The sequence below is a fragment of the Accipiter gentilis genome, chromosome 8, assembly GCF_929443795.1.
Source record: "Accipiter gentilis chromosome 8, bAccGen1.1, whole genome shotgun sequence".
NCBI lineage: Eukaryota > Metazoa > Chordata > Aves > Accipitriformes > Accipitridae > Astur > Astur gentilis.
Window position 1 is genome coordinate 4,573,925 of NC_064887.1, and position 14,885 is coordinate 4,588,809.

The following is a 14,885-nucleotide window of genomic DNA, read 5'->3' on the forward strand; positions in this document are numbered from 1 at the left end:
GGCTCGTGGCAGGGCCAACCTCATAGCCAGAGCAGGTTGCTCTGCTTGCACTTGTCCAGAGGAGATCCGAAAATTACGGTGCTTAGAAAACACTGCAGATCCCAGATGGCTGTTTGCTTCCAGCCCGCATCACCCTGACACACCGAAACCTCAACCCATGAGTCAGATGGTTTGTGAAAGGTTTGTGCAACCTTATCTCGGATGTCCCCGTTGACCTGGGGCTTGGTCTGGGACTCTTCGTACCAGCGAACGAGCTTCTGCAAACGAGGAAAGCACGAAGCGCTCAGAGCGGCTGGAGCCTCCCCGGTGCGGTAAAGCTGACGCCGGGACGCGGCACGGTAAGGGCACCACAGGGAGGAGAGAGCAGGGCTCACGCCAAGCTGCGGGCTCGTGGGAACGGCACGGCGAGGCTGCTGGAAAGTTTTATTCCCAGCCCCGCAAAGCTCATTTTCTGTCCTTTAGACAAGGACATAGATCACTGGGGTTTTTGTAAAGCAGTGGTGGGAGGTGGGAGGGGAAAGGAGGACCTGGGGGTGTTTTGGTTCATGTTTGGTTGGTTTTTAATGAGATCAGAGGAAATGCTTGAGTTAATCAAGAAGGGGTTTAATCAAATGGTCTTTGCTGAAACCTGGGAAAGCAGGAGTCTGAACGCAGCCTCCAGGTCAGGTCAGCAAAAGCTGCTCCATGCTGTCTTGTGTTTGTGTCCACAGCTGCGCCAGCACATTGCCCATCTCCCCCAGTCCCTGGGAGGTTCGGTGGTGCCCCGTGAGCTCTACCTGCCCTGACCTGCCGTGGGCCACGTCCCCACGGATCCCCGTCATCCACCCATGCCGCGGTTCCTCTGGGAGAGCATCTCCTTCCAGATGCTCCTCATCTTCCTCATCGTCTTCCTGCTTGTCGCTGACTACATGAAGCGCCGAAAGCCGAAGAACTTCCCTCCCAGCCCCTTATCCCTCCCCTTTTTGGGGCACATCTACATGATGAACTTCACCAATCCCCAAATCACGGTGCAGAAGGTACGAGGGTGGTGGGCACCACGGGGAAGAGGACGGAGGGGATTGTGGCTACACGACCTTTGCAGCGCAGGGAAGGGGTTATGGCCCACGAGGACTTGGAGGAACTCACCCCGGGGCAGGAGATTTGCCCTCGGTCAGCAGCAATGTGGATGAAGTTTGCCCGGGTACGAGGAGAGGGACAAGTGTGGAGCGATCCTTTGGGCAAAGGGCACAGCACAATACCGCAGGTGTAGAAGCCCCGTAGGTCTGACCGGGGACTGGAAGGGCATTTGGGAAGGGAGTGAAACAAAAGCTGGAAAACCACAGGACTGAAAAATCAAACCTGGAGAGTTTTACTTGATTTATGGCCAATTAACACCAACTCTTGATTAGTCATTTGGGAAAAGAGGAAAGAAAAAAAGACTGTACACAGTCAAGCAGACACTTGTGCAAACACCCCATCTCCACTCCCGCTCTCAGCTTCCCTTATTTTCACTCATGTCCCCTCCCAGGGCTGTCCCTGGCCCAACAGACACATTCGTTACAAATGAAACCCCTTTCATTTATTTCCTCCCCTCCCAGCTTACTGAAAAATATGGTGACATCTTCAGCATACAGATGGGCAGCACATCGTTTGTGTTCATAAATGGGCTGCGGATGATTAAGGAAGTTCTTGTAAACCAAGCAGAAAACTTCATGGAGCGCCCTGAAATACCCATTGACAAGGAGATCTTCAGCAAACTGGGTGAGTTATCTGCCAGGACACATATCTCAGCTGTAAGGTCAAAGCGTTGACCCTGCAGATGTCCGAGACAGCTGGAGATAAGGCAGAGCTCTGGAGCTTTTTCTCCTCGGTGGAAGGATCTGCCATGGCTCATGGTGGGGTGTTTCTGCCAGGACTGGTCTCCTCCAGTGGGCACTTGTGGAAGCAGCAGAGGAGGTTCACCTTGACCACCCTCCGAAACTTTGGCTTGGGAAAGAGGCCCCTGGAGGAGCGTATCCAGGAGGAGTGCCGATGCCTCGTCGATGCATTTAGGGATGAACAGGGTGAGTGCCATGGCCCTCATAAGCTGTGCTGAAGGCAGAAACCGGTACGGCCCATTATAATTTCACCCATAATTCACCGCATGCTGAAAAATACCTCACCTTGCAGGCCATGCTAGCACCCTGCCAGCATCCCAGCTCCTTTTTACAGGTGTTTTGCTTTCAAACTGACTCGTGAATGCGGCTAGGTAACACCCAAAGTGTTATTCACAGCCCACCTTCAACCTACCGCTCTCTTGGAGATCTCTGGAAAAATCCCATGTGTGTGTAAACACCAATGTTTCCAATGAATTCAAATGATGCCTGCTCTTCTGCAGACCTTGCTTGCCAAAGTAAACAGACATCTCCATAATCTGATTGAACTGGGACCGCTGGGTCTGCCCAGCCAAGCTTGCCCAGCTCGTGGGGGCTGCGAGGCATCCCAGGAGAGCAGCAACACAGGAGGGTGCCCGTCAGGGGTCACTCATTTCACTTGTATTTGTTGAATGTTTTACTTCTTACAACTGTGTTCTCTTCTCCTTATCTGTGAAGACTGGAAGAGTATTGATCACTCCCTTTTCCTTCTCCAGGGAATCCTTTCAACCCTCATTTAAATATCAGTAACGCCGTTTCAAATGTCATCTGCTCCATCACCTTTGGCAATCGGTTTGACTACCACGATGAGGAATTCAAAACATTGCTGCGGCTGATAGATGAGACGGTTGGCCTCCACGGGACCGTCATGAGCCAGGTACAGACCTTCTGCCGCCAACGTGGACAGTGTTTTGGAGTTTTGCAGGGCCATAGTTTCTTTTCTGGAGACAACCTCAAAACTCATAGCGTTTTCATCACCAAACTACACTGTCATTCCTTATTCTTTCACAGAGAGTAGATTTGCCTGTAATTTCTTTCTGTCTTATTTTCAAGCTGTGCAATGCTCATGTTGCGCTCTCTCATCCAACATCACCTTTCCTGCCCACTGACTGTCAACCTGCCTGCTGTAATGCTGGGTAATGAACTAATCACTCCGTAACAGGAATACCAATCCCTTGTAATGCTCTTCTGGAGCTGAGCTATTTCCACCAACTCCAGCAATTTAGTAAGCGTGGCATTGAAGGCTCCTCAAGTTTTGATAACAGCTGCTTTTTTTTCAGTCCTTTATTCAATTTGCTATTCTCCTTTTGTGTCCAAAGCTATACAACTCTTTCCCGTCTATAATAAAGTTCCTCCCTGGATCCCACCAAACCATTTTTAAAAACTGGAAGTTGCTGAAACGTTTCGTGAAAGAGAAGATCGAAAAGCACAAGGAGGACTGGAACCCCTCGGAGAGCCGGGACTTCATTGACAGCTACCTGCAAGAGATAGCCAAGGTCAGCAATGCAGAGCAAACCCTTTTGCAGCAGGACTTAGAAATCAGGAGAAATGAGCCCAAATTCTCCACCTGAGCTGCCTGTGTGGCCATTTATGGGCTGGACATCAGGTTCAGGGCAGCTATCAGCAGGATGGAGGTGCAGGGGGCCAGTGGCTTCTGCCAAAATCCTTGGGGTTGACTTGGAGTAATCCTGGTGTCAGGGCAGCCCCTGCTGTTTGTGCGGCACTAACATACCTTTTTGTGAAGGACAACGGTAACGGCACGTTCCAGGAGGAAAACCTCGTGGCGTGTGCGCTCGACCTACTGTTTGCCGGGACCGAGACCACTTCCACAACCATCCGCTGGGCTCTGCTGTATATGGCTATGTATCCAGAAATTCAAGGTACAATTAGCAAAAGTCAGTGTTTTTCCTCATTTTTAGCCCTCGCAGCTTCATGAAAGTCTCTTTTTTGAAAGAGAAAATGGGAAGCCTCCTGCACTCACACAAAAGAGGTGCAAACAGTGGCAGGTATCCCAGATCGGTTCTTGGGGGACCCTCACGGCAACCACCACGCGTTGTTCTGAGGTTTGGTTTTTTTTGTTTGGTTTTTTTTCTTGAACCTTGGCTGACCCCTGCTCTTTCCTACCAGCCCGCGTGCAAGCCGAGATTGACACGGTCATAGGGCAGGTGAGGCAGCCAGCCCTGGAGGACAGGAACAACATGCCTTACACCAATGCCGTCATCCACGAAGTGCAGAGGAAAAGCAACATCATCCCTTTCAACGTCCCAAGACTGACGGTGAAGGACACGGTCTTGGATGGCTTCCACATACCAAAGGTAACCCCACTCCTGAGCACTGAGACTTTGGCAAGAGACTCCCAGTTCCCCAGGCGTGATTTGCCAGGCCAGGTCCCTCCTGCGCAGACAGGAGGGGCAGAACCACAGCGTCTCTGCCCCGTCCAGAGTTCACTCCTAGCGAACACGTATTTTTTGCCATCCAAACAATGTTCTCCAGGATGTTGAATGGTGCAGAGCGCTGTGGGACGACCCCCCCCCCCCCCCCGCCCCGCGCACACCATCGAGGCAGAGATCCCATCTCACACAGCTTTTACAGGAACTTTGGCCCAAGATTACAGCAGATAAAAATGACACTGATGAGGGGAAAACATGGGTATATAATCATTGCACCTCCAGACAAGAAGTAGGAAAAAGTGGCCATGCAGGGGGGTATTGGACAAATAACTGCAGCAGAATTTGACTATGGATGCTCTTCACGGAGAGGAGAGTGGAAGATAAAAACACCCTTGCTGCTGCCAATGACAGAGAAAGTGCAACTTATTTTTCTTTTCCTCTTAGGGCACTGGTTTGCTCACAAATTTAACCTCCGTGATGTTTGACAAGAACGAGTGGGAAACCCCTGATGCTTTTAACCCTGAGCATTTCCTGAAGGATGGTCAGTTCTGGAAAAGGGAGGCTTTTGTGCCATTTTCTATAGGTAAGATTTGCTGAATTTTGGTGCTTTGCCACTGGGATGGGGCTTCTAACTGCATGGTGGAGACACAGAGGAAAATAGCAATGGAAAGGGCTGATGTTGGCTGCACCCTGAGAGGTGCCGCTCAAGACGCGCTCATGCAGCCACCCCAAAGCACCACAACCGCACTCTAAGCCCTTGCTTGGCTCTCTTCATGTGCACAAAAGAGCAATGAAGCTGAGTAAGAGACCGTAAAAACGCCAGAGACCCTAGAAAGACCTTCAAGGAAAGAGCATCGCTCCGTGCTCCTGCTCCCCCATGGCTGAGTTCCCTGTTGCCACCACAGGGTACGGCAGCGAGATTGCTTTTAGCATCCCTGTTTCCCGTACCAGCATCACGCACCTTCTCTGGTAGCTCGCTTTTGTGCGGCTCAAACCACCCATCCCAGCGTGGGCACGTCCAGACCCCGCGCGTCAGCACAGCTTACCTGAGCAGGGCAGGAGACAACATGTGCACTTATAGTTACACACACGCGCTCTCGCAAAGTCGTGCAATCTTGCGGGTGGGGGCACTGTAACGCCAATGCCGTTATTGGGGAGTGCAGTTCTGGCTGCAAAACTCATCCTGGGAAGGGGGTAACGCACCTAGACCATGGTCCTAAGGGAAGGCAGAAGCTGAGCTTGAGGATGCCATGGGTGGCTGTCTCCACAGGGAAGCGTGCCTGCCTGGGCGAGGTGCTGGCCCGTACTGAGCTCTTTCTCATCTTCACGGCTCTTCTCCAGAAATTCACCTTCCAGGCACCTCCGGATACCACGCTCAGCCTCCAGTTCAAGCTGGGCATCACCATGGCCCCGCAGCCCTACAAGATCTGCGCCATACCTCGGTAGGGAAGCCTTGGCCACGGTCCTCACGTGCCAAAGGGAAAATCCTTTGGCAGGGATGCTGAAAACAAGCCCTCACAGTGGCTACCCTGGGCAGTGGTAATGACCACCTGGCTTTAGAGAGAGGCTGGGCTGTTTGTTTGTTTCTTTTAAAGCAATTGCAGAATCATTTCTTTTACAAGCGGACCTCGTACTCTGTATCACATGAGAAAGGTGATCAGCCTGGGATCTACCAGCGTAATTTTAGGGTTGCCATATGGCACTGTAAATGAAGGAGGGGCTTGGGGCTTTCCTAATTTTATGATAGATGGCCATGCTTCACAGTGGTAAGAGAACGAGCAACACTTTAGAGATTGCAGTGTTCAGGCTGTGGCTGTGTACGGTGGAAGAGCAGTACCAGCCCTTGTTTTATGACATTAATACAGGTATTAATTGCCAACATTTTTTTGATTTTTGTTATCCTTGACACATAATTCATTAAAAAAAAGCTCACTCTAACATCTCTTTCTCTTGCATCAATAAATCCTTACCAATCCTGCCTCTTGGAATATGCTAAATCCTCCCTGTTTACCTGTCCAGCACCGCCAAGTAGCTGGTGTGCCTGGAGAGCAGAGGGGTGAGCTCCAGCAATGCAAGATGCACAGCCAAGCCTGCTGCACTCAATAGTCTAATGAATAAAAGCATCCCCTGGAAAATACCAGCAACAAATTACTATTATTTTAAACCATCACATGCAAGGTGAAACAGTTCCAAGATTGACAACCGGTGGTTAACGCCAGTAAATGCATCGACCCCGTAAGAGTTACACCATGGGATGGTGGCAAGACAAGGTGCAGCTCCCAGGATTGGGACCAGGGCTGCCTGGCAGGAAGGCACGGCACAACACAGTGCCAGTAACACACACCTCCAGCTCCTGCTCACCTGGTGAGGAAGCGAGGAGAAAGCAACCTTCTCCTGTTCATTTTCAATTTTTGCTGGAGTACTTTTTGCACATTCCTAGAGGAAGCAAATTTTTCCCAATCCCTTCCGAGAATTAAGTCATCTCCTGAAGGAATTAAAAGCATCTTTTTTCATGCAAGCATTAACACCCAGGTGGGTTTTAAATCCTTTTATTTTAACCTGCATTTTCTCCTCCAAGCGCAGAGGGGAGGAAGCATGGAAGGCGGGGATGGCCCTGCAGACCGGCTCACAAAAGGGCAGAAAGACCCTGTGGCCCCACAGCTGCATACTGGGGCCAAGCACAGCCATACAACGTAAAGCAAAATTTATAGCAAGTGAACATGGCTTCTGGCAAGGCTCCTTCAAGCATAGGGCTGGGTGGGGAGGCTCTGCTCCCTCCTCTGGTCTTCTGTGCCAGGCACAGCTGGGTGGAAACAAGAGGTTGGACCGAGATGCTGTTTCTGGCACTTGAGGCTCCAGTTTCGCAGATCCTTAAGGTGGAGATGTGGAAACCAAACCAACCTATTTATAAACCACAGGAGACTTGACCAGGTTCTCACTAAAAGTGGGATGAGACACCTCCAACCCCAGCTCCCCACCCCTCCTCTCCCCATGCCAGCTGCCCTCCTGACCTGCTCCTGGCAAGGCGCTCCCACATCTTCCCTTTGCAGCTGAAACAAGAAAGTTCGTTTGACTTTCTAGACCTTATGTTCTTTCTTTTCCTTCCTTGGGAGAGGCAGAAGGGGAAGGCTAGAAGTAGGCTGCATGCCTGGATTCGACTGGGAACAGGAGAGGGGAACAGTGACGAGTTTCTGTTGTGTGCAGCATTACTCCCAAAGCACTTCCAGTTTGCAGGTGTCATCCGACTTCTTTATTTCACTCCTTGGCTCAGATTCCTGTTTCCTTTCCCAGACTGCTGCTATATCCAAAAGCTTCCTCCCCCTCCTCCCCAGGTCTCTGCCGGGTTAGTTGTACTCTGAGCAGAGCACATTTCACAGGACCATTTTGCAGAAGGGCTGCTTGGATATTTTGCCCCATCCACCAAAACCATCTCCCATGCACAGCTGACCTCACCTCCTCCCTTTCTTTGCGCTCAGGGCCTTGCTCCTGCACCTCTCCAAGGACACGCCTCACCTAAACATACAAACCTGCTGCAGTGCTTGGCTCTTAACGAGTTACCAGAGAAGCCGTAAGCAAACGTGGTCACAGACCCAGGCTCTGCGCGGACGGTCTGCGTTTGAACATGGCTTCTCGTGACCAAGCACTTGGAAACAGAGCTTCCCCCTGCACACACCACCCCTCGCTCGCCCCTTCTGTGCTCAGGAAGGCAGCGGCGGCTGCCGGTGCGTGTCCTGTGACAGATCACATATGGGCTGAAAACATCCTGCAGCTCGGCTCAGGCTTCCTGCACAGCTGAGAGCCTCTTCCCCTCCCTTCTCCCTCAAACACACACCTGCAGTTTTTGTTCTTCAGTGGCTGAAAATGCTTTTGCATCCAGCCTCAGAAAGAAGGAAAAATGGTTCTTCCATATCTGGCCATTCACTTCACACTCACTGGGACACTTCTGCCAGCGCGTGGGCCCTTCCACGCTGAGGGATCACGCAGCTCCCCATCCTCATGGAGTAGCGTCCCAAGGTAATAAAAATCCTTACTTACCAATGTCAGGATAGTCAGACTGAGGATTATGGTTCAGAGAAAGGGAAAACCTGCGGTAAAAACAGGTCTGAAACGGGTGCCCTGAAGGAAACTTGTGACACCTTCTCCCTGCTGATCTTCACTCTGGAGGGCTGAACAGCTGCCTGCTCTCATTCCCAACATCACTTCTGGGTTGAGGTTAGTGCTCAGGGAACAAGAAAGCTGTCAAGGAGACTAAGAACTGAGCACATAAATAACCTGCAAAGCAGACTGAAAAGGGCAGTCAGTTTTCTTGTCCAAATAATAACAAGCATGGTGATTTGGAAGTGTGTACCTCTCCTCTGTGTCCTCTTAGGTGGGGCTGAGGACAGTAGGCAGAGATCCTAACTTATTTCAGCAGCAATAAGCAATTACTGAAGTCACTCAACAGCTAATTTGTAGTGGGTTTTAGTCTTTCCACTTCACAAGGTCCCTTACCCAGCTCTCAGATGACTGTCAGCAGACTGAATACAGGTAACCAGCTTTGGGTGGGAGCAGAACCGTAAGCAGGAATGAACTGAAAAGAGGAGGAGAAGGTGGCACAACTCTGATTGTTGTTGTTACAGCAAAACATACATACACTCATTATACATACGTGACATGACATTTTAGATGGTGTAACTATATCCACATGCAGACCCAGTTCATACGTTGCCCAGAAATATAGATGCTTACCATCAGCTAGGGACCATTAAATACATTGCTTGGAATAAAGACAACAAAGAATTAATTTTAAAAATCTTTATGTGAATATAAAAGAATTCTTTCCAAAGAAAAATAAAAACAAAAGTTTAAAAATTAGTGCAATTTTTCAAGTTCTATGCAACACGGTGTTTACATTTGCTTTAAACAGAAGATGTAGACACTGGTACACTGAAAACCTTAACTCTAGCTTGACTAGGGGGAGGAAGGGAAAAAAGCGAAAAAGTTAAGAAAATTACTTTACTAGACATTACCAACTCTTAAACTATTGTTTCCATTTTCTAATTCCTAAGCTATTTATGGCTACCTAAACAAAACATCAGTATTGCTTATATTACTTATTTCCAAGTTAAGTGTCTATTGTAGAAAATAGAATACCCATATATATATATACTTTTAATGAACAAAAAAATCAGTTAGGTGAAAATTTATTTTCAGTGAAAGTTTCTTAATCCACTATAATACAGTTGTTGCAAAATAATCTTCTCAAAACTGCTGCCTGATCCACCTTGTGTAAAAGAACCTACTAGTTCAAAATTTGTATTATTGCTACAAAACACTTCTCTTCCCTAGTGGTTATTTTTAATCTTATATAAAAAAATATTAACAAATGATATGTCAACCAGAACATATTTTTGTTTCTTTGGATTTATATTACCCGTTTTACTGGAAACTGGCTAAATGACTAATAATGATGATTAACTTCAGCAATATTCAATGATTTCATGTCATAATTTGAATCTGTTCCTAACTGTGCTGTCTGGGCATGATACGAATTCATCTTGCAGCAGAGACAAGTAGCCTCTTTCTTCATCCTGCCTCAGCAGTGGTGCACATTGCATCAAAGAACATTGTATTGACGTTGTTCTGCTGCTACATGTTGTGTACAACTCAGCTATAACACAGCAATGCTATTAGTAGCTTTTTTTTTTTACATGAATGAAGTTAACATTAAAATGATACTTATTCTAACAATCCTTTCTGCACAGCCAGATGAGCTGAAGTGAATACAACACTATGGCTTATAATCAAATATTTATTTCTACAGATCAGTTCCTCATTCATAGGACATAACCCAAGTTTAACCAGTTATAAACCAGCTACTCTTAAACAGGTTCTCAATCCCAAAGAAACACTTAAGCTATATTCACAGGCTTAACTTCTAACAGTTTGGAAAAGCCCCAAGTAAGTAACATTTCATCTAATACCTGAAAACCCGATTCATTTTTGGCAACCCCAACAAGACTATTGGGGATAACCTTGCCCTGAAAAAGGCTGATCCCTGTCTGTAGTCCCATATTTAAATTCTTACATTGCTAGTCAGAAGACAAACTTTCAATTAACAATAGGGAGGTTCTTGGTCATTTTTGGTCCCAGGGTCTGCAGTTTTGAGAAGTGTACATCAAAGACATTTGCTCCAAGTTTTTCACTATTCAGCACCTGATATGACTACTGACACAGCTCTACTACTGTGAAAAGTACAACAAATGCATCAAGCCTACTAACTAGATCAGTATTTGAAAGATGTCCATGAAAGTTTCCATGCTGTAAAGAACGAGGGTTAAGAGACCCATTCAACACCATCAGTGACACACTACACTAGAACACACCAAAGTACCAGGCTTTAGAAACGTAAGCATCTTGCTAAGACTTAGTCTCCTGTTCCACTGCTCACCACCATCTCCCACACCACGAGCGGATTAAACAAGCAATTGTATCTTAAAAATACAAACCCCAGTAATATCACTGCAGCAATAAAAGACCTCAAAACCCAAGAGGTAGTCCAAAGAAGCATAAAATCCTGAAGAGCACAACCTGATAGACAAAACTGTCCAATGGCAGTTTGTCCGACATATTCTCTGCTCATACCACATTTAGCATGAGACTGGCTTTTAAACAATGCCTTGTGTAGACAGTTTTGAAAGAGGAAATCTCTGTTGAATGCCTAAACGTACAGCACTGTAAATCTATCACCACAACTAAAGAAGCAACGCTAAGTACTAAAAATGAATACTTCTATTTTCTCTAGCATTGCATGCAATGTCAATAAAGAATTTAAGATGCTGGGGAAGGAAGAAATCAAAGAACAAGCCATACTAAGGGGCATGCAAAATGGAAGACTACTCAAATTTCACAATTCAAAACTTAAAATTCTGCAAATCTGAACCCTGCTCTCAAACCAAAGATGGCCTTATTGGTAAAGACAGACATATGCTTTCATTCACACATACAGTTGAGTTTCATATTAAATCACGGACTGGTACAGCACCCTCAAATACTTTGTTTAAGCGTATTTGTTTGGGTTTTTTAAGGGCTGCTGTAATTTTATTTAACTGTGTATAATGAATTTGCTCTAGACAGTTTGCAAAAAGAATGGACATTAACAGGCTTCCTAAAAATACAGTTCACAACAAAAATAAGACATTTGGTAAAGAAAGTGACACAAATTTTGTGAAAGATAGCAGCTTCCTGCACACAAATTTCAGACATCAATCCCCATTTCATCGTCTTCAATCCAGATATTGCAAAATTATTATAGTTCACCCACTTTTCTCCCTGCAAACAATCTTTGCTGCCAACAACCAGCACAGCTATCTTTCATTCATCTGCCTAGCACAGTTAGTTCAGAATTACTGAAGTGAAACTACACTTAAAAAGAGAAAAATTAATTTCTATGCAGAGGGTTGTATAAATAGCTGGAAATAAATGGGGTTCCTTCCCACCTAACCACCTTTCTGCAAATAAATGCAGTGTACCAATACGCCAGACTTTTAAAACATAGCCCAGACTTTTGAATCACTGTAATAGCCTTTTTTTCTTACACAGGAAAAGACAGCTTATTTGGCTTTAGTGAATTCAACATCTTAAAGACAGGTTTTCCTCAATGTATATACACTCAAACTTAATCTTTCCTTTTCTAAATAAACTGAGTAATTCTGCTTCTCACTTGAGATGACAAAACAAATCCTGTCTTCTGTTATATAAACAAGTCAACTGGTACTACACCTTTTTTTTTTCTTTTTCTATAAATGCAAGTATTTTCTTGCTTTCACAATTTTACTTCGTATTCTAAAAAAGTATTTTTTTAAAACATGGTACCAATCTTTTAAATTTATTTTTAGAAGACCCCAGCAAAAATGCCCAATATTGCCAGTTTCCTGAAGTACATTTTTGCATAACATCTTTCCATTACAAAAGTCAACTTTCTAGCCCAAACCCATTAAATAAAGTTTTAAATATATAGTGCCAATTTTTATATTTACAATATATTCTGAAGGCAAATATAAATCTTTTAAGTTGTGCTTGTAAATACATACTGCAGTTATTAAATCTACTTCTATTTGGAAAACTATGTGCTACCTTCTAGACACACCACTGATCAACTTAATCACTTCTTGATAGGTTCTGATGTTGAATTCGCAGTTGCCCACCATTCTAACCTCCTCTTTCATCAAGTAGTTAAAAAGGAAGCTATAAAACATTTAAGGACACTTTAGCATATGTTTTCCTCATGGTCCTTGGTTTAATCAGAAGTTGCACCCGGTACTTTAACAGTGAGATTCCTTCTGGTATTGGTGACATGACGTTGTTGAGCTAGGAATGAGCGTCCGGGACCATCTCTGCAGGCACCGCTACTGCCAACCAGTCTTGCTTCCATACCTAGCTTCTGAAGAGTTAGGCTCTGCAAATAGGTTAAACAACATTTACACTGTAGCAAAAACAGAAGGAAAAAAATTGGCTATCTTTCATACACAAAGCTCATACTTACTAAGTATGCACACATAATTTCTTTTACTGTATTTCTTATATACTGTCTTGCTGCCATAAAAGGTACGGACCAAGACTGAAGAAAATAAGATCCATTCACATTCGCATAGAATGTGTCAATTTTAGCTTATAGTGAAGTTGTTCCTTTACTAAGCCATTTAATTTTACTTTCCTTTCTCGATTTCCCATTCCAGCCTTTCTTTATGAAACTCTACTTCATATGAGGATGAAAGAAACTTTCTCCAGTCCTTTTCACAGCAATCAAACGTCAAATGTTCTAACAATCTTTGCAACACTGCCGCAGGATGAGAAGACGGCTCTAGCTTTATTCCACAAATACTGTGCTAAAGACACTGAACACTGAAAGCAGGAGTCTGGAAACATTTTGAACCACAGCCTCCCTTTGTCTCAAGCCCAAAAAATTCAACAACAAACGCTACTGAACATTCAGGAATTTTGCCTGCTAAATCCAGATGGAAGCTTGTGGCAGCAAATAGTACATTACTAACACGGAAGTCATGGCCTATACCAAATTTTAAGCCTCCTGTTCCAAAGCACAGAAGACCAGCAGAAAACATACAACAAAATAATTTTACAAAATAGTTGATTGTTAGTTAAAACACTGCTAAAAAGACAGCGATGTAAGATTTAACTGTCACATTTAGCAAAATGTGTTTTTCCAATTTCTGAAATACCAACAAATGAACTTTTGACCCACCTTGTTATACCATGCAGTTACAATTAGCTTTTCCTCATAGTCACGTAACTTAGCAAGTTTGTATTCAGCCTGCAAGGAGACAGTAGAGAAGACAATCTCAATTACAACACAAAAATAATCTGCATAAACTTATTGCAGCCCATTGAGTGAAATAAACACATGCAGCAGAAATGCTTAAATATGCAAAATAACTAGAAGGCTTAGAAGTGTAAAGAAAGATACTTCCATAAATTACCATGGGAGAAGTTATAGACTACTTCAAGAAGAGGCCAAACTTTACTCAAGTTGCAGTTCAACTTAGAAACATACTTGAAGAGTGTGCATGGGGGGGACATGCATGAAAGTCTAGGGTATATCAGAAAGTCTATAAATAGTTTAGTAATTTTTGTCACCTGAAAGTCAAAGACAAGAATGTACCTCTAGTAGCTGAATATTCTTACCATGTTACTGAATTGCTATTATACAGTATGTTTACCTAGTACATACACATAGAAGATATCTGAGGCCACAGCATTTATAAAGTCAGATCTTTCAGCCTACTAACCCGTGTTGCAGAATTTTGTATTTGCTCAGGTACCTATTCTAACCAGTCCCATCAATATTGCTACAAAACTGAAAACATTTTTTCGGTACTTGCACTACTGTCAACAATCCTTTCAGGATTTCAGCCAAGCAGATTTTACTGAATTAACAGGTTTTACTCTTCTACATAGTTTCAAGAACTCCACTATATGAAACCACTGTTATCAGGGGTCTAGTAAATAAAGAAGTCACTGCTCAAATATCTAGTCCCTCATACAAAATAAGTTACATTACTACTGAAAAAGGTCAGACTCTGCAGCTCTGTGCAAGTTACCATAACATGGCAAAACTATTAGTCTCATGAAATGTTTCACTTATAGCTTTTCAGAGGTTTTAGAAGGAATCCAAATTAGTGTTTCAGCTGCACATTGAAAAACACTGTTGAAAAGTAAACTGCTCTGACAGACTTACACTAAGATACAAGGTTAATTAAGCCGAACTAAAAAACTCTAGGTTTGATGCTCTGTGCAGTTTCTAACTGAACGCTGCATTGAAGGGTACTGGATCATTAGGAAACAGTAGCTTGAGTGTCAATGATATTAGAGACAGCAGAACATATTAGAAGTTATTATTAAATATGTGTAAATTTTTACCTCTAGTGCTTCAATTTTTTTGTCTTTATCTGCTATCTGTTTTCTGAGCAACATAATTTCTGCTGATGCTGGATTTAGCTTGGGGTCTAATGTTTTTATCACCTGTACAAGGCAAAACAAAAGCATTACAAGTCTGGTTTGATTCTCAACAGCTCTGCATCTCATTTGCTTACACAGAAATGAAAAC

At 44.6% G+C, this 14,885-nt stretch overlaps 2 protein-coding genes across 3 annotated transcripts in view; one reads left to right on the forward strand and one right to left on the reverse strand.

The window, feature by feature from the left end:
* The first annotated feature begins 275 nt into the window (after positions 1-275).
* On the forward strand, positions 276-6,207 carry LOC126041971 (cytochrome P450 2J2). Its single transcript, XM_049808422.1, has 10 exons — positions 276-338; positions 711-1,016; positions 1,578-1,740; positions 1,893-2,042; positions 2,609-2,769; positions 3,212-3,388; positions 3,637-3,772; positions 4,020-4,207; positions 4,727-4,865; positions 5,553-6,207. Exons 2-10 carry the CDS (start codon positions 828-830, stop codon positions 5,726-5,728), a joined length of 1,479 nt encoding a protein of 492 aa, XP_049664379.1. The 5' UTR covers positions 276-338; positions 711-827; the 3' UTR covers positions 5,729-6,207.
* Positions 6,208-9,061: 2,854 nt separating this feature from the next.
* The window catches only part of HOOK1 (hook microtubule tethering protein 1), a 29,656-nt gene continuing 23,832 nt past the window's right edge, over positions 9,062-14,885 (reverse strand). For both annotated transcript variants that reach the window (XM_049807783.1, XM_049807782.1), the window contains 3 exons: positions 14,699-14,800; positions 13,524-13,592; positions 9,062-12,719 (listed from right to left, as the gene is read on the reverse strand). In XM_049807783.1, the coding sequence (XP_049663740.1) occupies positions 12,561-12,719; positions 13,524-13,592; positions 14,699-14,800 (330 nt within the window). In that variant the 3' untranslated portion in view covers positions 9,062-12,560. The remainder of the gene's footprint in view (positions 12,720-13,523; positions 13,593-14,698; positions 14,801-14,885) is intronic.